Source organism: Trachemys scripta, chromosome 9 (genome assembly GCF_013100865.1).
Source record: "Trachemys scripta elegans isolate TJP31775 chromosome 9, CAS_Tse_1.0, whole genome shotgun sequence".
Taxonomy (NCBI): Eukaryota; Metazoa; Chordata; order Testudines; family Emydidae; genus Trachemys; species Trachemys scripta.
In genome coordinates, this window is record NC_048306.1 from 49,538,691 (window position 1) to 49,561,760 (window position 23,070).

The 23,070-nt window shown below is 50.3% G+C and overlaps 1 protein-coding gene across 1 annotated transcript in view; it reads left to right on the forward strand.

Moving 5' to 3' along the window:
* The window catches only part of LOC117882963 (ovotransferrin-like), a 56,225-nt gene extending 47,857 nt beyond the window's left edge, over positions 1-8,368 (forward strand). Inside the window, exons 23-25 of the mRNA XM_034781861.1 lie at positions 95-231; positions 1,630-1,684; positions 7,999-8,368. Coding sequence (XP_034637752.1) covers positions 95-231; positions 1,630-1,684; positions 7,999-8,215 — 409 coding nt within the window. The 3' untranslated portion in view covers positions 8,216-8,368. The remainder of the gene's footprint in view (positions 1-94; positions 232-1,629; positions 1,685-7,998) is intronic.
* The last annotated feature ends 14,702 nt before the right edge of the window (positions 8,369-23,070 follow it).

Genomic DNA, 23,070 nt, shown 5'->3' on the forward strand with positions numbered 1-23,070 from the left:
AACCCTCTGGGAATGAGGAGTTGGGGTGTGGGCGGCGTAGCAGTCTGAGCCTGCCAGTCACATGGCTATGTTGTGTTCACTCCCTTTTGCACAGAGCGATCGTGTTTGTCGTGGACAGCGTAGCGTTCCAGCGGGAGGTGAAGGATGTGGCAGAGTTCCTGTACCAGGTCCTGACTGACTGCACTGTGCTGAAAAACGCTCTGCCACTGCTGATAGCCTGCAACAAGCAAGGTACTGTTCATTGATTGGCAAACTACAGCCCCAAGGGCCTGGGGGCTGGATGTTCAATAGGCCAAGTCTTTCTGGGTTAGCTCAGAGTTTGCGGTGTTCTGGTACCTCTTTTCTTGCCTGACATGGGTGTTGGGTGGCCAAAAAGGGGGGGACCTATCACAGGGTGACTTGCTCTTTAAGTGGGACTTGGTCCACAACCCCTGCTGCTCAGTTGGGCTAAGAGAAGGCACCTAGGCCTTATAAAGGAGGAGATGGGTTGACAGGTGCCTGCAGACAGTGAAGGGAGTAAGAAGGCTCCTGAGTTAGAACAGAAGGCTTGTGAAAAAGGCCAAACTCCAGTCAAGAGGTGCTGGGAGAGCAGGAAGACCTTCAGGGAGGAGAGGCTGGGCCCAGCTTTGGACTGGGCCCAGCCTCAGTCCACAACTTGGCTGTGTAAATTTGAGTTCTGTATTGAAAGACCTTTGTGCAGGACTTAATAAATTGGAATGTTTGAATATCTGGCTTGTGTGGATGTTTTAAGGAGCCGTGAGTGAAGGGGAAACGGAGGCAGGCTTCAGCAGGAGTGCTAAAGAGCAGGCATGCCCTTTGACAGGACCACATAGAAAAACCTGCTGTGTTCTATTGAGTTTTTTCCAAGTTTGGGCCCCACGAAAGTAGGGTAGGAAACTAATTCCAGAGTCAAAGAGCTCTAGGCAAGAACGCTATCACCAGCCCTGCTTCTCCTGGTTATGCTAGGGGCTCTGGTGCTTTGATGATCCCAACTGCATGGGAGTTACCCGGGGAGAGACAGCTTATCAGCGAGCCATTGAGGTAGGGAAGATAATTTTCCAAAGGTGAATGGAGTGTAAATCCCTGCAGAGTTGTCTTCCTGAGTCTGCAAACAGCATAAAACAGTAGCCCCAAGAGCAGTGTCAGCTGCCTCTGTGCATTATGCAGTGTTGCCTCTGAAACCGAGAAGCAATTTGAATGTCAGCATTAGTTATCCTGCAAAATTATGTCTCCAATAGACAGACGCCTGCAGCACACTAAAAGCTCAGGCACGTGAAGTCAGTGTAATTTAATATCTAAATAACACAAGGGAATCTGTCCTGGCTGTGGTGTTCACTTCCATATGTAATTCAAACAAACACTACCATTTTGTATTCTACCTGAGGCAGCTGCAGAATTCCCAGTTTGCCACACTGGGCTGCCACAGAAAGTAGGGGGTCTTGCTGTTGACTGTAACTCCAGCCAGCCTTAATTCGCATGGGGCCCCTGGTTAAAATACCAGGCGATAGTATTATAGCGATGGGATCTTGTCACTGAGCGTTCATCCCCACACGGAGCCCGCTTTTCCATGTCTTGGAAAGAAAATGATGATGTTCCAAGTGTAACTTTTTTAAACCACTTTTTTTCTAGATATCACGATGGCAAAATCGGCCAAGCTTATTCAGCAGCAGCTGGAGAAAGAACTGTAAGTGTGGGGTGGAATTTGTTACACATCTCAGTGCCCCTCTCTCTATTTTACCCTCACTGATGTCCTCTCGTGTCAAGCAAAAGTCTCCTTTTGTGCATGTGTGTGGCCATTTCACAGTGAAGAAAGGAGCCAACACATGAGCTAGTAAAATCGCAGCAGCCCTGGCAGGTGGGGATTTCCTGAGGGAAAACACTGCTGCAAAAAGTGGGCATGTGCACCGGCTCCTAATCTACAGGGGAGGGAGTGTTGCACCGTAACTACATGGCAGGAGCAGTGACAGCTCTCCTGTGTTCCAGTGGGTTACGTGTTCACAGCATGTTGCAGAGTTCACTTACAAGGAAGGTGATGCTGCTGCTATTGGTTGTATTATCCAGTTCTGCCCTTTAAGTGTTTAAATCGTCATCACTTTAATCTGAATGTGGCCATAGCGGACAAGTAGAGAGAGAGAGTCCCTCTCCTCTGCCCTTCCACTTTCTATTTTTTTAATCAATCATGGAATCATCAGCCCTTCCTGGGACAGTCAGTGTGGCACCTGATTTCTAGCAGAACTGAAAATCAGAACCTATTTGATACAGTCAGTCTTGCTCCCCATAATTGTAACCAGACTGAGTATGCTCTGGTCAGCCCATTAAATCACTTGTAAAATGCACGCTATGACCCAAGGGCATGAAGACATATGCAGGAACAGTGTTTTAAGATTGTTCACCAGTTTGCGTCCCTCCCTGCAACAGTTTCCACTCATGGTGATTTTATAGAATCCAAGGCCAGAAGGGACCATTGTGATCATCTAATCTGACCCAGGCCAGAGAACTGCCTCAAAACAGTTCCTAGAGCCAATCTTTTAGAAAAGCATCCAGTCTTGGTTTAACAATGGTTGGGGATGGAGAATTCAGAGGAAGAGCTTGCAGTACTCGCGTATCCCCGAGAGTCCCTAGTGAGGGGGAGGGCAGGGAGAGTAACATTTCAAACTTCACATATAAATCGCTTCAAGGTGGGATGTTGCCCCACCAAAGTTCTTGGTTTTTATATTCACTTCTGGACTTTGTCCAGTAGATGGAAGTGGTGCTGTTTAAATGGGGCCTGTTCCAACCTGAATGTATGCCCCTCCCTTTCATAAACAGAATTAAATCCGCACTATGGAGCGCAGAGGGGAAAGAGGCAGCAGGGTCATTTTCTACAGTTCTGATGTTAGGTGTTTGCAAGTTATTTATGTCCTGAGACTGGGTTTCTGCATAGAACTCACTGGCTAGTGTGCCAGCATTGAACAGGGCCTTGCTATTCCCGTGGTGTTTGCCTGCTGCCATACAGACCCCTCAAAACACTACACTGGCTCTTCTTGGCATGTCAGGCTCTTTTCCAGCCAAGCCTGACCAGCAATGCATCCGCTGTGTTCGTAAAGCGAGGTCTCTGCTGCGTTGATGGGTTCAAATAACAAAAGCTGCTAGGCTTGGCTGAGAGAGAGAGGACTTGGGTAAGTAGTTGAGGCATAAGCAGGGCTGAGGATTTGTAACAATAATGGAATGAAATGACTAGACAGTCCCATCCCGCCAGCTTTTCTAGATGCCCAGAGGCCTGAGTTACTGTTTGCATCAGAGCCCGGGTTGGGCCTAACAGTCTAGACTTCCCCAGGCCCAGCTCTGCTCTCCTCTTTGGCCTTTCAAAGTAGGGTTACCATATTTCCACAGGCAAAAAAGAGGACACTGGGGGGGAGGAGCCCCGCCCCTGCCCCCATCCACTCCCTCCCACTTCCCACCCCCCACGCCGCCGCTCCTTGTCCCCTGACTGCCCCTTCCTGGGACCCCTGCCACTAACTGCCCCCTAGCCCACCCCCTATCTAAGCCGCCCTGCTTCTTGTCCCCTGATTGCCCCCTCCTGAGAACCCCCCACCCTCACTGCCCCCCCTACGACCCTACCTGTCCCCTGACTGCCCCGACCCTTATCCACACCCCCACCCCATATTCACACACGCACCCCTCCAGACAGACCCCCAGGACTCCCATGCCCCCTGACAGGGCCCCCAGAACTCCCAACCCATCCAACCCCCTCTGCTCCCTGTCCCTGACTATCCCAACCCCTCTCCACACCCCTGACCCCCTGACCCCCCCCCCACACACACACCCGAACTCCCGACCCATCCAACCCTCCCTCCCTGTCCCCTGACCAGGGCCGGCTTTAAAGAGCCCAGGAATCGGACTGCGCTCCAGTCGGAGCTCCGGCCTGGGTTGCGGGGCTTGGGGCCTGGCCGGAGTTGCTGGGCCGGCGCGCTCGTCCGGAACCGGGGCCGGTGCTGCTGGGGGCCCGAGCCGGGCTGGGGGCGCTCGGGCGGAACCGGGGCCGCCGCCCTGGGGCCCGAGCAGGGCCGGAGCCGTTGGGGCCGCCGGGCGCTGCTCGGCCCGGGCCAGAGGGAGCTGCTCGGTCAGGGCTGCGCCCCACCCCCCCCCCACCCCCCGGAGCTCTCCTCCTCGCGCCCCCCCGCCCCAGCTTACCTGCTGCTGCCTCCCTCCTGCCCCTGCTTCTTTTCAGACTTCCCGCAAAGATCTGATTCGCGGGACGCAGGGGAGGTGGAGGAGCAGGTGGGCGGAGCATTCAGGGGAGGGGAGGAGGTGGAAGACAGCTGCGGGGCCCGCGGCGTGGTAAGGCTGCAGGGGATGGGGGGAGCCAGGAAGGGGCTTTGGCTGCCCAGCCGCGCTTGGCCACCGCTTTTCTGTCTATAAATAGCCGACCGGGGGGAAATCCCGGACATTTTTAGATTTTTAAAAATCCCCCCCGGACGGCTATTTATAGACCGAAAAGCCGGACATGTCCGGGGAAATCCGGACATATGGTAGCCCTATTTCAGAGGCAACTGAAGCATACGGTGTTGGCTTTCTTAGAGTGTTTCCCTCTCACCTGCCCCCTTCTCTGTTAACTTCAGGCCCCCCAGCGTGGCAGAGGAAGGAGAAGGGGGATAAACAAAATCAAAGGCTGACAAGGAGGGTTCCCCCCCACTCCAGGGCAGTGCAGAGAGATGGGGGACTGTGATTAAGGGGGAGAAACAGGGTGACAGAAATCTGTCACATTGCGTGTGTGTGTGTGTGTGTGTGTGTGTGTGTGTGTGTGTCCTAGAGCAGACAGCCGCACAATTAGCAGGGGTCTGAAGGGAAGGGGGAGGGGAGCTTCCTCCCCTGCCAGGAGCTCTGATCTTGGTGCCTCCTCAATAGCGTAGGGGCTGGCTGTCTGCATTGATCCCTGCCACCCTCAGAGCCGATCCTCCTCAGTCACCTGTTAAATACACCAATAGATTTTTTTGGGCTGACTGCCCTGCCCCAACTTCCTGATTCTCCAGGCGAGGGAGCTGCTTTTCCACTAGAGAGCCAGTCCTACAGCCAAAGGGTAGAAAGTTTTCTCCTCGGCATGCTGGTCTAACTGCTTTTGTAATGTGTGGTTTGGTGTGTGGTAGGTCAGCTTTCCCCTCTACTTTGAACTCTATGATGGGATATTCTATCCATAAACGTTCAGTTTGTCCCTGTATTAGCCAGGACTCCTCGTGCCCGCACATTTCTGCACCAGGCCTGACTCTTTCCAGGTGGCGTTCCGCACCTTCATTGCTTTTCATTAATTTCCCCAGCAGTGCAGATTGTTGGGAGGGAATCTTACCTGATTTCTGAAGTCTCACCTCCGTTAGGAAGTGAGCAGAAGCATCTTCCTGCGGACAGAGTCTAGGGCCAGGAGTTGGACAACAGAGGGTTTTCTTCTCAGCTCTGCCGCTGACCCGTACCATATGGTCTTGGGCAAGTCACTTACCCTTTCTGTGTCAGTTTTCCTCTGCAGAATGTAGAACACCTTGTGCTCTGTAGATGACGAGTGTGGTGTAGGTGCTAAGTAATGTTCTCTACTGACACATTTGTTTTCCATCGATGAAAGAGTAATTTGGCAACTGTCCAGTTTAGAATTAATCGACTCCGTTGTTGGTCTGAGATTTCTTCTGCTTCAGAAGCATCTGCAGGTGAGGATCACAGTGCGCCACGGGCAGGTATACCTCAGGGACCAGGGCACAGTGCCTCACGAAATCTTGACTGGCTGCTCCAAGTTCCCTCTTTTTGCTTTAAACAGCACCTAGCATCCCTAATGAGGTAAAGCCCTGTTGTGCCAGGTGCTGTACCCACACCCAGCAAGAGACAGTCCCTGCTCCAGAGATTACAGTCTAAGTAGGCAATGCAGGCACACAAGGTCAAAGGAAAGAAAGATTGTCCTCTCCGTGTTACAGGTGGGGAACTGAGGCATGGGATGGTTGAGTGACTAGCCCAAGGTCATCCAGGCAGACTGTGGCAGAGCCAGGAACAACCCCCTCCAGCCCTTAGCTCATTCTTTTTTTTTTTTTACAGTGTTACTGCAGTAATTTTTCAGAGAGTCCTGGATATCAAACATGTCAAAGGGTGTGGTAGTGGTGCTCTGCTCTGTTGAGGCCAGGTGCACTGCCTTTGCTGCCCTATTCTTGTGTCGTCTTTGCATTTCTCTCCCGGTCCATCCTTCCCCTCTCTCCAGCTTTTCATGTGAGTTCGGATTTAATTTTTTTTTTAGCGCCGGAATTAAATCCAGCACCATCTGCAGAACTCACTAGGTTCCTTATTTGCATTAGATTAGCATATTTTTGCTGAGGAATGATCAGCCCTCTGAATGGCTGACTCTGCTAATCCACATCTGAATAAAGCCAGGGGTAATTCCACTCCCCTAATTATCCCCTGGTAATCTTCTTAGTTAGTATCAAGCTCCGCTCTTGGCAGGCTAATTGCATTGCTGGATAACGAGATTTGTGTTACACGGGGCTATATCGCTTCTCCTGGCAGAAGGATGGGGAGGTGCACTGAAGCATGCAGCAAGACTAGTGAGGAAATCATGGCCTTCCAGGAGGAGATGCTTTAGAAAGTGTTGCCAGTTTTTGGAGTCGGAACGGAGGCTGGATCTAAACAACCTACCCTGCTATCGCTGCCTTCTAAAGGCAGGGTTGCCTGAGGATCGAAGCACACTGGTGTCAGCAGGCGTCAGTGCCGAGGCTGCTGAATTCTTGTGCCAAGCAGGATTGGGGGAGCTAAGTGCAATTCCTTTGTTCAAAAACACTTAAAAACCTTAATTTTCTCCAGCTGCTTGTAGTGTGAGGGGGAAGGAAAATAGTATGAATCTTGCTGATGCCGTCGCAGCTGAAGTCTGCGGGCACATAAATTATTAACCCCCGTCTATCCCCGATGCTTTGCCCAGTGCTGTCTAAATGTGAAATCGTATCAGGCTTTTTCTTGTTCACTTCCCATCTGCTGTAGGAGAATCCCAATTTATGGGGGGAAAGTTTAAATTTAGCTTCCTTTGAATCACACCCTTTCAAACGAAGGTTGCGATAAATTTTGAATTTGATAATTATAACAAGGGGCCAGGCCTTCTCGCCTGCAGGGGAAGGACTCCCACATCAGAATATCACTCTATACACACAGACTGGGAGGGGTGCCACAAGACATACTCTGCTGAAGGGGAGATTTTCATGGAAGAGAGGGAGGTAACTTCAGGAACTGGGGACTCTGCAAATTGAAACTGTACAAGTTTCACCCAGAATCCCTGATGGGGGCAGCTGGTGTGTGACTGGCCTAGTGTTCACTAGTATGTGCTTCCTGAGAGATCACTTTCCCCAACTTTGTCACTAGTTTTAAAAGGAACCATAATGTTCATGCAATGTGATAGTCGTGCGAAGGGAATCAGTCCACACTGCGGGTGTGGCAAGCTCCCCAACAATGCTTCTCCATGAAATCTCCATGCTGCTTTGGAGGGATCCCCTCTGCCAATCAATGGGCAGGCCATTCCTCAGGCCTCTTCAGACCAGCTAGGAACTAGCTAGAGCCCAACAGTTCATTGCATTCACTGAGCAGCCATTAAATGGGAACTTTTGGTCCCTGCCAGCCTAAGCTGGAGGTTAACCAGCAGCATCAGCTTAAAAGCTCCATGTCCCATTTTCACTCCCCTGTATACCTCCAGTGCCCTGAAGAGACTGTTCTGTGGCATGAGCATCCTAACAGGTGGGCAGAATAGCTGGATGCTAGGCACACACTCTCCCTGCCTACCTGCTCCTTTCAACTTCTTGTTAAACCCGTGCACACGTGGGGATTTTCTTGTTCATGGAACTAGCTGGTAGCTCAGTACTAAATGCACCACTCCCCAAGCTGCAGCAATGGGTGAGGAAGGTTTGTCAGAGCTGGTTGTTTACTGTTGCACTGGTAGCCCCATTGCATGCGAAAGGCTGGGTCTCTCCCCAGTTTATAAAGTTTTCTACTTTCTCTCCTGCAAAACAGCAACACCTTACGAGTGACTCGCTCAGCTGCCCCCAGCACCTTGGACGGCTCAACCTCCAGTGGGACTGCTCAGCTGGGGAAGAAGGGCAAGGAGTTTGACTTCTCACAGCTGCCCATGAAGGTGGAACTGGTGGAGTGCAGTGCCAGAGGCAGCAAGGCAGAGGAAGGCAGTGCTGACATCGAGGACTTGGAGAAATGGCTGGCCAGGATTGCCTGAAAGCAGGCGGGAAGGAGGGAGGCGGAAACTAATGATAAAGGCATTTGGCATCTGATATGGAAGTACTGATGGGAAGGGGTGGGGCCCAAAATGTAATCTTGTTATGGAAAGAACTTCAGGCATGCGCCGGCAGTAAATGCACTGTTACTTGCACTGGGCTGGGTTTTAATCAACCTATGAACATATTTGCCACTGTGATTTCCGCCAACTGGAGCTCTTCCTGTTTCTATCCCATGCTCCCCTCTGGGAAGCTGCCTCTAGTGCTTGAGCTGCAGAGGGTTTAGAGTGGGGTTTCAGTTGGTGTAAGGAGCCTCTGGTTGTCCCAGGCAGCCTCCAAATGGATGGGAGGGTTATGTTTGGCTAGCAGAAATTATTTCAAGATTGGACTGCTTTACCTTGGCATCTCGGCCCTGGTGCCCATGGTCCTTACTAACCTCCCCGCTCATGGCGTCTGATTTCTTCTCCCATTCCTGTCCTCTGTGAATCGGGCACAGTGAGTTTGATCTTTGTGCTGCCACAGCTAAAATGTCCAATTGCGCATGCTACCGGGAAATCCCTGCCTGCTATGGAATGTACTAATGCTGCTTTCACAGGGGTTGGCCAGCCTCCCCCTACTCCCCTCTTCCCACCTCCCTTTCAAAAGGAACACACAGCCAGATTGTCAGATGTGCTCAGCACCCATGTAAGCACCTATATGGAAGTGACCAGATTGTCAGACATGCATAGCAGGGGCTGGAGAGTGCTGAGCATTTCTCAAGATCTGGCCACTTCCGTGTGGGTGCCTAAGTTGGTGCTGAACTCTTGGAAAATCTGACCCAGATAGTAAAGGTGATTGATGATCATTGTGTAAATGGGGGCTGCTGTTCTGTTTGGCTCCAATCCAGTCTTTGGTGCTGATTTGCTTCTGCAGAGCACACAGTGCTAAGGAAGCTTATGCATTCTTGTACATGACTTCTCAGGAGTGGTGTACAGTTTTATAATGTGATCTTCATAAATGCACAAAACAGTATTTGTAACAAAAATGGTTAGTCTAGGTTAAACTACTGGGAGGCCTATATGCCTGGGTGTGAATATAACTCACTTCTCCTTCCCGGGGCTCCAGCCTGAGTGTTGGATTCACCTCTCTCCACGCAGACATGCCCCGCTTTCGGCTCCGTTTTTTCTTGAGACAGGACAGCAGCTTGCTGGTGCTCAGGTTGTGCTCTGGAGCCACCTGTGCCTTTAGCATCAGGAGTGCAGCACCCATACGGAGGGAACGGAAACCAGAGCAGTCGGAAGTGAATCTGACTAGCTAGATGGTCTCTCATATAGAGGCTTGGCTGCTTATCTTATGTGATGGTGCCCCTAATCTCCTAGTGAAATTCTGGCTCCTTTGAAGTCAGTGGGAGCTTTGCCATTGACTTCATTGGCCAGGAGTTCACCCTTGATCTTTAACTGGGGCGGGATCTAGAGTTACAGCTGAATTTAGCAGACTCACAACGAATATGTATTAAAACCCATTCAGGTGCCTGTTTTCTGTCTCCCGGACTTTCAGTTAGGCCCTCCTCCTGCAAACGTGCACGTATGGGCTCACTCAGTTCAGCACATTAGTAAGAGGTTTGAAGAACAGAACTGTCCCCATGTGGGATCTGCATGCGCCTCTGACTCAGTGATGTCATAAGCAGAGTTTGACATCAGAATTGTCCTAGAATGAATTGTGTTGTCACTTCAGTTGGACGAGGCTGTAAAAAGGAGGTAGAGGTTGACTTTTAAAGGCGTTTTTTCTTGTTTATAGATAAAGTCAGTGATTGTCATAGGAGCCAGGAATAGCTTCACAGAGGGCCTAAGAAGATCAGTTTACTGACATGAATGGGAGCAGTCGTTGCAGTTTAGGTGTTTCTGATGAAGGCTCTTGATGACAAGAGAAAGCATTGGAAGTTTCCCAGTTCTTGTTACATGTTTGTCTCGTGTAATGTTTAAAGCCAAGAGATCTGTTGTGGTTTCCAGATGCGGTGCCCTGTTGTGTGTTACATGTATTATGTTTAATTTTGCAAAGGAACAATTCTGTAGCAGTCTACTTCTTCCTGCAGATGTACTGAGCCCATTGGGGTCTAGTCCAGGACCTGTCGGAGTCTGACTTTAGCACATGTTGGATCAGGTCTAAGAGCTCTTTCCAAAGGTGGAAAGAATGAACTGACTGATCTTGGGAGAGATTCCACAAACAAGCCTGCAGGGTGTTAGCAGCAGAAGCTGGTGGAGGGTGGCAAACTGTCGTTGGTTGCAATGCTGCTGTGTCTTAATGGGCTGGCTGAGGAGATAACACATCCTCTTGGTAACCATTGGAAAAGGTCACCAAGAGGATTTCTTGACTCCCAATGGGGGCTCTGGCAATGAGCATTGTCTGTGCTTCCAGCGGAGCTCACTGCAGGCTCAGCTGGGGGGAATCCTTTGTGATGCTGGATTGTTCATCTTGCCTCTGCTTCCTTAATAGGAACCTTCTCTGCAAAGAGGTGCTCACTGACCAGAGGCCTCCTGCTGCTAATAGGTTTGTGGTCTGCTGACAATTGCCTCCGTACTGTATCAGCTGAAGAAAGCAGCTGCTGGTACTCAGGAAATGCCCTCCCTGGGTTTTTTTGTGGCGGAATTTGGCATTATCTCTGTGGCAGCCACTCTCCTGGTCTAGAGGGTGGGAGGGAGGTGGTGGCTGGTCCTCTGCTTGGCTATGTTGGTAAGAATTCAGTATTTGAACTTTGCTCCTGGCAAATCTTGTTCCCTCCCCTACTTTCAGCCTGATGCACTCTGTGGGCCCCTTCTTGCCATGTCAAGCAATACACCACAGCGTATCTTCTGTCAAAGGTTACATTCTGTATCCACATATTCTTCTCTCTGACGTCGGTACGCTCTGCTCTCCTTAGCACTAACGGGTGTATAAAGCTATACAGCAAGAACAGATTGACTTGTGCTACTCCCATCAATTGGAGAAAGGTGTTTTGTTTGCAAACAGCATATTTTCTTGAAGAGAAGTGAATGTCTGAGCTGGGCTTTGCATCCAAAACTGCCGAACCTTAATGAGATGAATCCTCTCTTAAAACTGTGTGACCAGCCCTGTTCATTGCAGCAGCAGTTGGGAGGATTAAATAGACTGCTAACACTTGGTGTCAGTGGAGGAGTGAGGGGGTGGCATGCTGAACTGCCCCTCCTTTGCTTCCCCTCCCCCCCTCCCAGCCCAGACACCTCCTACCCCTTCCCACGGCTCCCTCTTTGAGTTGGGAATGCTAAGACAGTACACTTTCCAATGCCTCTTTGGGAGATAGGTCCTTCCCAGGCTGCTCTGATTTAAAAACCTGTCTTTCGGCTGAGAGAGAAGCCAACCTGGATGCTCAGGTCGCAAGCCGAAGGGCTCACTAGCCAAATGATTTTTGCATTAAGTATGTTGTGCTCTTCAATTTCAAAGCATAAACTTTACAGCAACAGAACGTTGCTGGAGCTATTGGTCACCAGTCACATTTTGAATTCAGACAATTGCCCTGGCTAACTAATCTGGTCAGTCTGTACCCGCAATCCTGAAGCAAGGAATGAAGAATTTATGCTTTTTTCCCCTTTTGCTACCAGCAGCCTACTTCTTGAGAAGCCCCAGCCTACAGGGGATGAGGACCTAAGATCCTGTTTGCTTTTAAATTATTCTCGGTAAATGTGGTTACTTAAATAAAGAAGTTTTGGCTACGTCTTGTCAGTCCTCATTCAGTGCTGGAAGCAGCCATCTGTTGCTGTCCTTTCCTGGCTTCTCTTTTCACCAGGCCCACCAACAGTGCTAAGCCAGGCAGAATGGGGCAGCTCCTTATTAACGGGGCACTAAATAGCCCTTGAGCCAGGGCTGTTTCTCTGAATGTTGGTTAGTGGAAGAGCTGTTGCCCTCATAACAAATTTCACATGGTTTGTTCTGGCTCAGCGTCGTGAAACCAGGGCAAACCTGGCTTCTGTTGATTGAGCTTAATTCAGTAAGAAAGTGACTTACGCTAAATCATTAAGTGAGGCTTAAATCAAATTCAGTGTGTGTCCACACAGGGGCTTGCACTGCTTAACTGGCATTATTAAACTGCTTTTGGTCACACCAGTTTAACTTCCCTATAGATGTGGCCTCACCTGTGTCTCTGAGCCCTGGAATGTTAGCAGCGGTCTTGCAGCTGCATCTGTGCGGTGACACACCCCAGCCCCGTGACTTTGTTCCACTCAGCTAGCTGAGCTAGCACAGTATTGGCAGGAACCTACTGTTGCTGCTCAGTTTCCTGTTGTGTCCTGCAGAGAGACACCTGCTGGCCTGGGAGTAGAGATGCTTCTTAGCTTGGTGCCCTCCATAGGTCCTTCCACCCATAAGGCTGGTGTGCCACTTCGTGGTCACAGGCAGGAGAGACTGGAGGGGTGCTGCTTCAGTAAAAATAAGCAAGCTCCTACCCTCCTCTCCCCAACTGCAGCCCCACTTTGGCTCCCTTCAAATCAGCTGCCCTTAGTGTACGTTTAAGGCAAACCCCTGGACATCCTAAGGTTGGGGACTCTGGTTTCCATCAATGCAGCCGTACCTCCATGAGTGGCCTGCTTAACGAGAGCAGGGGCTATGGCAGACTTCTCCTGTGGCTGCTAATTGGTCTCTTCCTCCTCCACAGTGCAGCACTTTGCTAAGTCTGTGGTGCAGTGTGGAGCTGGTTCTGGAAGAGGGAAGGCCCAGCAGCCCAGTGGTTTAACATCATCATCTCTTCCCCTGCATCAGGCTGAAGAAAGCCCTCCTTTGCCCAGGGGTGAGGTATGGAGAGAGTCTTCTCTGGCCTGCCAGGAATAAAGGGACATAGAGTGTATCAGTAATGACCCTCACCATAGGCTATCAGCCAGGCTACAACCTGCAGCTCCCGAAAGCAAGTCTCTGCTGTCGGCAGTGGTAGGCTATTAGCCTCTATGTGAACTAGCCACTTGAGGGGAGCGCTGCAAACTCAACTAGCGGGTTACCCCTCCTCTGTACTAGAAGCCAGGAAGTGCTATAAGAGACAATGGAAAGTCCTGTCCCCTGACTAGCCAGCAGATGAGATTCAGGAGATGGAGACCATGGCTTGGCATTTTCCCCATGCAGTCATTATCTTAATGCCTTTCCCAAGCCCCACCCAGCTGTTGGGAGAAAAGGGCACTGCACTCGCTTTGTCCCTGTTGAGCTGGCTGGAAGAGGTGGTTTCAAATCATGACTGCTTTCAGGAGATGGACATGAGGGGCTCAGGGTGTCCTGGGAATTTATTCTGCTGGCCCTTGGGCAACCCACCTAACTGAGCAGCAGACAGGGTGAAGAGGAAAAGAAACGCCACAACTTTCCATTCTGTTTTTAATAACCAGGCTAATTGCTTGGATTAAGCGACTGTCCATGAAGCGTGTGACTTAGGGGGGAGCGCAGTGTGTGCAGAACTCTGCTATGGCCAGGAGGAGGGCAAAAGCCCTGATGATGCTCGCAGCATGTAGGCCCTAGCCAAGCTGTGATGAGGAAGATGCATCAGCCCTAATGTGTCTTTGTCCTGCTGACACTATCCATGAGTGCTGTCAGAGAGGAGCCATTTTCATTTGGTCTTATACGTATGGGTTTTCACATGGGGAGAGCTGTGATGTGTAGGAGAGCTCTACAGTGGTGTGAAAGGGCTTTGATCAGGGTTCCCACCCGATGGTACGTGAGCTTGTCGGAGGTAGTATGCTGTAGCAGGGGTCTGTCCCCTATAAGGGGTAATGGGCTGGAGCAGCCAACCCCTGTTCTGTGCCACGACTCCTTTAAGGGAGAAGCAGACTAGCTGGGGAATAGGGCCAGGCTTTATTCAGGGAGCCTACATGCTTAACCTGATAACACACAGCTGCTAGGTGACTCCTCAGAGAGAGGGCAGACACGGCCTCAGCAGGGGAATTATGGGAGAGCTTGGAGACAGGACAGGGGTTTCCTGGGATGGGAGCCGGAAGGGGGACCGAGGAAGCCTGGCTGAATCAGCCCAGTCTTAACAGGGAGGCCAGGAACCAAGGGGAAGGTGCGAGTCCACGGACCGAGAGCAGCTCTGCAGACTAGGGCTAGAACCCAGCAACCAGTGTCTGGGGAAGCCTGTTTGAATCACAGCCCAGCCCCGAGCTTCCTCACCCAAGGGGAGGGAGTTGTGAGTCCAGGGCAGCAGGGGACCTGTGGTAAAGACACACCAGAGGAGCTGGGACTGGCTGTGCATCCTGCTGCAGAGGGAAGGAGGCGAACTTGGACCCTGAAGCTTTAGAGCAAAGGGGAATTGGTGGGAAGTGGGGGCTTTACCTGGATATTAGCTCCAAAATTCTCCCATCTCTTTACCTCTCCCCTGTGAGCCCTCACTGCCCTTCTACATGCACACGGGCACATATGGCACCAGAACATCTGAGCACTTTTATTTACACACACACACACAGTTACCAGAACACCCGAGCCCTCTTACACACACACATCTTGGTCGGACTGCCCTTTAACACGCACTGACATGCCCCACCAGAGCAGCCCCTGCTCTCTCGCCAAAGCCCCTGCTCTCAGACTAGCCTCATTGGAGTTGGGCAGGAAACAGCTGTCCGGTCTCTCAGAACTTTGTGTGACTTGGAACGCTTTCCTGTTCTGCACCAGGGTGAACATGAGATGTTGTAGTTCGCTGTGACAAGCCAGAGAGATGCCTCCAGTCCAGACCAGCCAATAGCCTGCTGCGTGGGGCGCTCACCTGGGATGTGGGAGGCCTGATTCTGAATCAGGCAGACCAGGGACTTGACTAGTCTCCCCCATCCTATGTAAGTGCCCTACCCACCAGGCTATTCCGGGGCAGGTCTCCCCCTCTCTTGGGTTTGATCAGTAATTCCACCATGGACTCCAGGAAAGTTTATTGAAACTGGCTCAGTCCCATGAAAAGTTTTGGTTTTGACAAATGGGCATTTGCTGATGGAAAAACCATTATGTTACAAAATTCCCAACCAGCTTGTAGTAGGAAGAGAGCCTAAGACATAAGCCCTTGCATCAGAGGCCTGGTATAAGGCCTGAGGCCTGGGCTAAAGTAGTAGTCAAAGCTTTACTAATATAAAGCAAAAACAAGCTGTGAGCAAAAGGCAGGACCTGCTCACAAAATCTGACAAAAACAGGGCTAATATTGCAAAAATACCCATTCCTAAGAAGTGCTAGGCACAGAGTACTCATGCAAACACATCCCAGTATTATGGGTGGCACATTGTATGGGCCCGTGGTGCCCGTGCTCCAGGAATATTCAGAGCACGGGGGCCCAGCTCCACCAATGTTCGGGACCGGGTCTCTCCCCCGGCCCCGCCTGCTGCCCCTGGAATCGGCCAGCACTTCCCTGTGGCCCCTGGGGGGGAGGGGTGTCTCTGCACGCTGCCCCCGCCCCGAGTGCCAACTCTGCCATTGACACTGCTGCCAAAGGGAGCTGCAGAGGCAGTGCCTGCAGGCAGCAGCACATGGAGACCCCCAGTCCTCCCACCTAGGAGCTGCTGCCAGAGGGGTGTGTGGGTCGCTTTCGGGAGTCACCCAAGGTAAGCGCTGCACCCCTCACCCCCTCCCAACCCCCTGCCCCAGCCCAGAGCCTGCACCCCTCACCCAAACTCCCTCCCAGAGCTCAACCTCTCACCCCTCCTGCACCCAAACTCCCTCCCTGAGCCAGCACCCCTCACCCCCTCCTGCACTCAAACTCCCTCCCAGAATCTGAACCCCTCCTGCACCCAAACTCCTTCCCAGATCCTGCACCCCAAACTCCCTCCCAGAGCCCACACCCCCTCCTGCACTCCAGCCCCAGCACCGAGCCTGCACCCAGCACCCAAACTCCCTCCCAGAGCATTAGGCAGGTGTGTGTGTTTGGGGAGGGGGATGGACTTGGACCTGTTCTGGTCACCAAAAATTATACAAACCTGCTGCCCCTGCCCAATATCAAGTAGTACCAAAATATCTCAATATCAAGGATGGTACAAAAACATTTCCCAAGGATAACAGGAACACACTGACCTATCCTAAAAGATGAGGTCAGGATAACAGTATGTAATAGAGAGGTTTTAATCAAACCAACATGTACAAGGTGATGGGTAATAACTAGCCACATCAGGGGGTAGTAACTAACTATGTCAAAGGTGCAGTACATACATTTTTATATCCCAGTACAAACAAGTTATCTCAGAGGAACTGTCTTTGTCTAGCCTAGGGAGGAATGGAATGTCCTGCCGTTCAATGAGCTGATCCATTGTTACGGGCATACATGTATTAGAGATCCAGTAGAGTCTGTGGGATACTAGTACCATGCTTTGTTGACAATAAACCTGGCCTGGTGCCTTCATACCTTGACAGATCTTGTGGTCATTGAGCAGTTTGCTCGAAGTCTGCTCTGCCGGCTGTCTGCACAGAGCAGGGGCAGCACACAGGAAGAACACAAAACACACACACACACACACACAGGGCCGGCTCTGGCTTTTTGGCCGCTCAAAGCAAAAAAAACAGGGCGGCCAGAACGGCAAAGCAGTGATCTGTGTGCTGGACCGCAGGTGCAGGGGGACCGGCTAGTGTGGGGGAGGGAGCAGGAGCAGGTGGGAGAGAGAGAGAAGGGGAGCGGCCAGGGCTACAGCAGGGCGCTGCCACGCGGCCCCTCCCGCTGCGCCGCCTACCGGGAGGGCTCCGCTCCGGTCAGTGGGGAGGGAAGGACAAGGACTGCCCTGCCAGGCTTGCTGCAGAGCGCTCCCGTCCTCTGCACCGCCACCCCCTACAGGGCGGCCGGAGCAGAACCAAAAAAAAAAAAAAAAAAAAAAAAAAAAGCGGCCATGCCGCCCTAGGATTGGGCGGTATGCCGCCTCATTCAATCTGCCGCCCCAAGCACCAACTTGCAGCCAGCCCTGCACACACACAGCCGAACATCTAACCACACAGCTGTCAACCTCAAGTCCTCTAATCCTCCCCCCTGGGTTCCCCCAGCCAAATTCCCTTCTCTTTGAATTCCCCCCAGGCAGATCTCCATCAGCCCCAGTCAAAATTTCGTTCACTCTGAGTCCATAATTACTTAAATTAAGCCTGTTAACGTTTAAAATAAAATTCTATGAAAAGCAGAAATTTGCATGTAGGGGCAACACCTGAGTGAGAACCCATTTTAACTCTGTAGGGAAGACAGACCTGTAGGTTTTGTCTACACTTAACACGCTACAGTGGTGCTGCTGCAGTGCTTCAGTGGAGACAGTACAGCAACGGGAGGGGTTCTCCCATCACCGCAGCTAATCCACCTCCCCGAGAGGCGGTAGCTAGGGTGATGGAAGAATTCTTCCATTGGGGTTAGGTCGGCTTACCTAGGTCTCCCAAGGTGTGGATCTTTCACACCACCAAGAGACGCAGCCATGCTGATGTTAAGTTTTCAGTGTAGACTGTTACCCAAAATTGGGCCAGCTAGTAAGCTTAGGGAGGACTAAGGACCCACCAGAGTTTGGCAGAAAGCAGCACGTTTATTATATTGATAGGTAAGCTCAAAAGAAGGGGGGGGAGGGTGTCCCACTTATACTCGCATACTCACGCTCTCAGGACAAGCACGGCACTGGAGATGTCAGGATCCTTCAAGGTAAGTGTCCCACTGCACAGCGATGGACAGTGCGATGAAGGTAAGTCTTCCCAAGACACGATGGAATGCAACGCAGCGAACCTCTGGCCAGGCGGTCCGGGCGAAGGGCCTTCATGGGAGGTATAAGCTTGTGAGTCCACTGCTGAGCACATGGCCCCTTCCCCTTTTAAGGACCTGCTCCTCATGGCCTGCGACTAGAGATGACTTGACTGCATCTGGTTGGTCACACTCCACCTCAGCCAGTGTCCATGCAGTGTCCATGCATTGGGTGTGTGAGTGCTGCCTAATTAGAGTCCCAGACACCTTGTCGATCTAGGAGCTCTTCTGATCTTCCAGCTGTTTAAGCAGCCCATTCATTCCACAATCATTCCAGGAGGGAGGGGTGGGGGAAAGCCACTTCACAGGAATTCAAAGAGGGAGAGGAGACAAGGGGGGGAGTGTAACAGACCTTTTGAGCATACAAGTTATATATAGCATACTGATCACTGCTGCTCCTACACACTCCACCCCTTGATCTATGATCATTACAGTAGTTTAGGTATCAGCAACCTTTCAGAAATGGTGTGCCCGAATCTTCATTTATTCACTCTAATTTAAGGTTTCACGTGCCAGTAATAAATTTTAACGTTTTTAGAAGGTCTCTTTCTATAAGCCTATAATATATAACTAAACTATTGTTGTATGTAAAGTAAATAAGGTTTTTAAAATGTTTAAGAAGCTTCATTTAAAATTAAATTAAAATGCAGAGCCCCCCGGACCAGTGTCCAGGACCCGGGCATTGTGAGTGCTACTGAAAATCAGCTCGCGTGCTGCCTTCGGCACACGTGCCATAGGTTGCCTACCCCTGCAGTAGTTGTTGTTGTAGGACACAGGTGATCTGTTGCAAACAAACCAAACAGTTATAACTAGATGAATATAACTAAAACCATTACAATTGACTAACATCAGATATATAATATAAACACAAATGCAAACAATCACAATTATAATAATTGGGAATACAGTAAAACCATCACCGTTACAATAATTGGGTACATTGACAAACAAAATGAGGCCCAAGTTTGATGCTGCAATAGCCATCAAACAATAAATGTCAACCCTAATCCTTAAATACACACAACAAATAAGATTTGTAGGAGTACCACAGTTGTCATGGAAAATGTAACTAACAATACAAATATATCAATAACAAAACTTAACAACAAAATGATTATTAGAGAACCTAACAAAAAATAAATGTGATGCACTGGGGACCAAAGTCTTTTGGACAGACGTGGATGTTATTGATAATTTGGTTGGCGATGGAGGAAGTAGGGAGAGGAAAAGGCATTTACCCTGTCTTGTGTAGTATCCCCTCTCTCTCTGGACCCAATGCTAGCACAGGACACCCACCAGAGACAGACACAGAACATGCAACATAGAACATGCAACACCGAACACAGAGTTTGTCGCAACATTATAACCATGGTATTTTTATAACGCTTCAGCTGGTACCAGCCCTCCTGATGTTCCGGTTCAGAGGCTAAAAGATAGAAGCTTAGAAACAAATTAGAACAGTGCTCCCACCACAGCAGACCCTACTTGTTTGAGTTGTCCATAGTGTCTGGGGTCCGGCCACCTGGAGTCCGGATCCGGGGGATCCGGATCATACCAGATATCCCCATCCCAATCATTATATGGTCCCACGCCCCCCCCGGGCTTTCACCCCAATGATGGTAACCCAGGCTGAATAAGCCCCCGGATCCTGTTCTCCCGAGTGGATCCCTCCAGGACCAGATCCTTCAGGCAGGTAACTGCCTGGCTCAGAGAGGCATTCTCTACTTCCACCCGCTCCTGCTCCTCCTCTGCTGCCGCCACCTGTACTGCAGCTACAGAGAGGGAAGACGCCTGGACGCTAGCAGTCAGAGCCTGCGCCTTCCACATATCCCATTCCTTCTCCAACTCATTACATTGGTCCTTGAGTGAGTCTATTTCAGTGGCGAGCTGACTCTGCCTCCTGCCCTTGTCAGCCTGCTTGCCACAGCAGCCAGGCGGCTGCACAATCCAGTCCCACCTTATTGGGACTGTATATAAGTACATATTTATCCAACATGAGCTCTAGTTCAGGAATTGTACTCCCAGGTGGAACCGCCCCTGGCATCCAGGGGTCTGCCCCTTTCTTTTGGAGCCATGCTAACAACACCCCAGGCGGCGGCGCCGCTCCCCAATGGGGTGGGGGGGTGTATTCTTGCTCGGGCTGCTTTGCCTTTTTCTTTCCCTTGCCCCACAGTGGCATACTTAGCAGCGGCGTCCTTTTCTCCCTGCAGTGGGTTGCTAGCCTACCACCTTTTCACGCAGGTTCTAGCCGGACCCACTCAAAAGAGCACTGGGGGGCACCAGGGGACCCCTACTCTTGGGTCAAATCCTCCACTAAGCTGCTTGCATTCTCCACCATTAATGTTACCCGAAATTGGGCCAACTAGTAAGCTTAGGAAGGACTAATGACCCACCAGAGTTTGGCAGAAAGTAGCATGTTTATTATATTGATAGCTAAGCTCAAAAGAAGGGGGGAGGGTGTCAAACTCACACTCGCATACTCACGCTCTCAGGACAGGCACAGCACTGGAGATGTCAGGATCCTTCAAGGTAAATGTCCCACAGCACAGCGATGGATGGTGCATCCGAAGAAGTGGGCTGTAGTCCACGAAAGCTTATGCTCTAATAAATGTGTTAGTCTCTAAGGTGCCACAAGTACTCCTGTTCTTTTTTGGTGCAATGAAGGTAAGTCTTCCCGAGACACGATGGAATGCAATGCAGCGAACCACTGGCCAGGCAGTCCGGGCGAAGGGCCTCCATGTGAGGTACAAGCTTGTGAGTGCACTGCTGACCACATGGCCCCTTCCCCTTTTAAGGACCTGCTCCTCATGGCCTGCGACTAGAGGTGATTGGCTGCATCTGGTTGGTCACACTCCACCTCAGCCAGTGTCCATGCAGTGTCCATGAATTGGGTGTGTGAGTGCTGCCTAATTAGAGTCCCAGACATCTTGTCTATCTAGGAGCTCTTCTGATCTTCTAGCTGTTCAAGCAGCCCATTCATCCCACAATCATTCCAGGAGGGAGGGGTGGGGGAAAGCCACTTCACAGGTATTCAAAGAGGGAGAGGAGACAAGGGGGGGGGAGCGGCGGGGGTGTAACAGACCTTTTGAGCATACAGGTTATACATAGCATACAGATCACTGCTGCCCCTACAACATAGACCAGCCCGATGATCTTACAACTGAAACAGCAAAATGTGGGAGGAAAAATAGGGGCCCAGGGACGTCAAGTGACCAGCGCAAAGTCACCCAGTTGGACAGTGGCAGAGCTAAGATAGAATCTGGGTCTCTTGAGTCCTCAATTAAAGCGAGATGTGTTAGTGCAAGACTGTTTGTCATCTGCATTGAGGGTTGTGGCGGGAGGCAGGGAATGGAGGGAGATGCTAAATGGATGGCTAAATAATTTACACAAACTGACAAAAGCCAGGAATTTCAATGGTAATTCTTCAGTGCCAAGAGCTGAATCTTCCTGGTGGAACTGTCTCCATTGGAAGATGTGAAACTGATGATGACAGACCTACAGTTAAAGGGACAGAATTTAATAATCACGCTGCTGTCCGATTCCCCCTCCCCCTTACTATTGTTACAAGTCTCCTCTTAAAGTCATAGATGTGCAAGAGATTAGGGAAGGAATAGTTACTGTTGAATTTGACAGCAGTTGGCACAGAGGATGCTGCATGCCTCCCATGAACAATTTCCTTGGTGGTTTGTATGTGTCTTTTATACAGCAACAGGAGAAACCAGTTAACATGTTTCAGTCAAACTTTATTTTCCCCCCAGGGAAAATGTTTCTTTAGATATTTTCCAGGGTTTTTTTTTTGGGGGGGGGGGGGGGGAGAATCCTTATGAAAATAGAAAAAAAATCAGTTTGGCTTTTAAGCTTTCGTTGAAAACTGGAACATTTAAGTGGGAAAAAATATTTAAAAGACACGAAGGTTTAATTTCTTTTGAATTTTGCGTGTGGAGAAGAATGATCATTTTCAGACCAGTTTTAAGCGACAGAAGATCAAGGAACTGGTTTTAAAAGAGTAAAATGCAAATGAATCTTGTGGAATAACTTGCCCATCAGGAAGGATTCTTCCAAACGCTGTAGCTAGCTAGAGCATGGCGTATACTAAAGCATCAGGCCATTCTTATTCAGGTGCCTAGTGTTCGAATCAGAGATTTTTGGGCCAGAGGGGATAATTAGATCATCTAGTCGGACCTCCTATATAACAAAGGTCATAGAATGTCACCCAGTTCCTCCTGCACTAAATCCAATAAGTTGTGTTTAACTAAAGCATCTTCCAGACAGGCACCTGAATTGGAAAATGATAACCTACATTCTTTGCTTTTCATTTGCGGTAACAACTTTTTTTTTTAAAGGACTAAAGTGGAGTAATATTTATCCATCTGACAGCACATTCCTTTAGGCAAAGACACTTTTATAGAAGGTTACAAAACAAATCATTTACCCAAGCAAGTGGAAAAGCTCTAAATGGAGCCACACTTGTCTATTAGCTACACAAGTACTCACGTGGGGGTTTCCAAGGAAGCCTCATCTAAAAGAGCTATCTGAGCGATAAATGAACATAGTCCTCCATGTGCTAAGGTCCTACGCAGGACTTAGGGCTTGTCTACAGTGGCACTTTACAGCACTGCACCTTTCTTGCTCAGGGGTGTGGAAAAACACACCCTGAGTGCTGCAAGTTTCAGCTCTGTAACGTGCCTGTATAGTGCACCAGTGCTGGTAGCTACACCCCTCATGGAGGTGGGCTATGCCACAACTACACAAGCCACGTTAAAGCGCTGCCGGGGCCCTTAATGTTGCCAGTGAAGATGTACCCTTAGTGTGTGACAACGAGTGGGGGGGGGACACACCACACACAAATATTCATACCAGAGCCTTAAAATGTGGTGGGATCCCTTCTGTTCATGGAAACAACTCTCTCCTGAGTCTGTCTGATGTAAATAGTCTGCATCTATGAACGTAAGGAGACACCAAATATGTCTGGAACACAGGGACGGTTGGGAGCAGAATGAAAACCACCTGGTGTGGTTAGAAGGTGGGGAAATGGACTCTCTTGACAGCTGAGCTATGCTCCTTCAACACTACCCAAGAAAGCAACATCCAGTTCTCCTAGAAGGCCAAGTGCCCAGTGATAAAGGAGAACGTGCTCTGAAGTGATGGCAATAAATCACCACCAGATGGCAG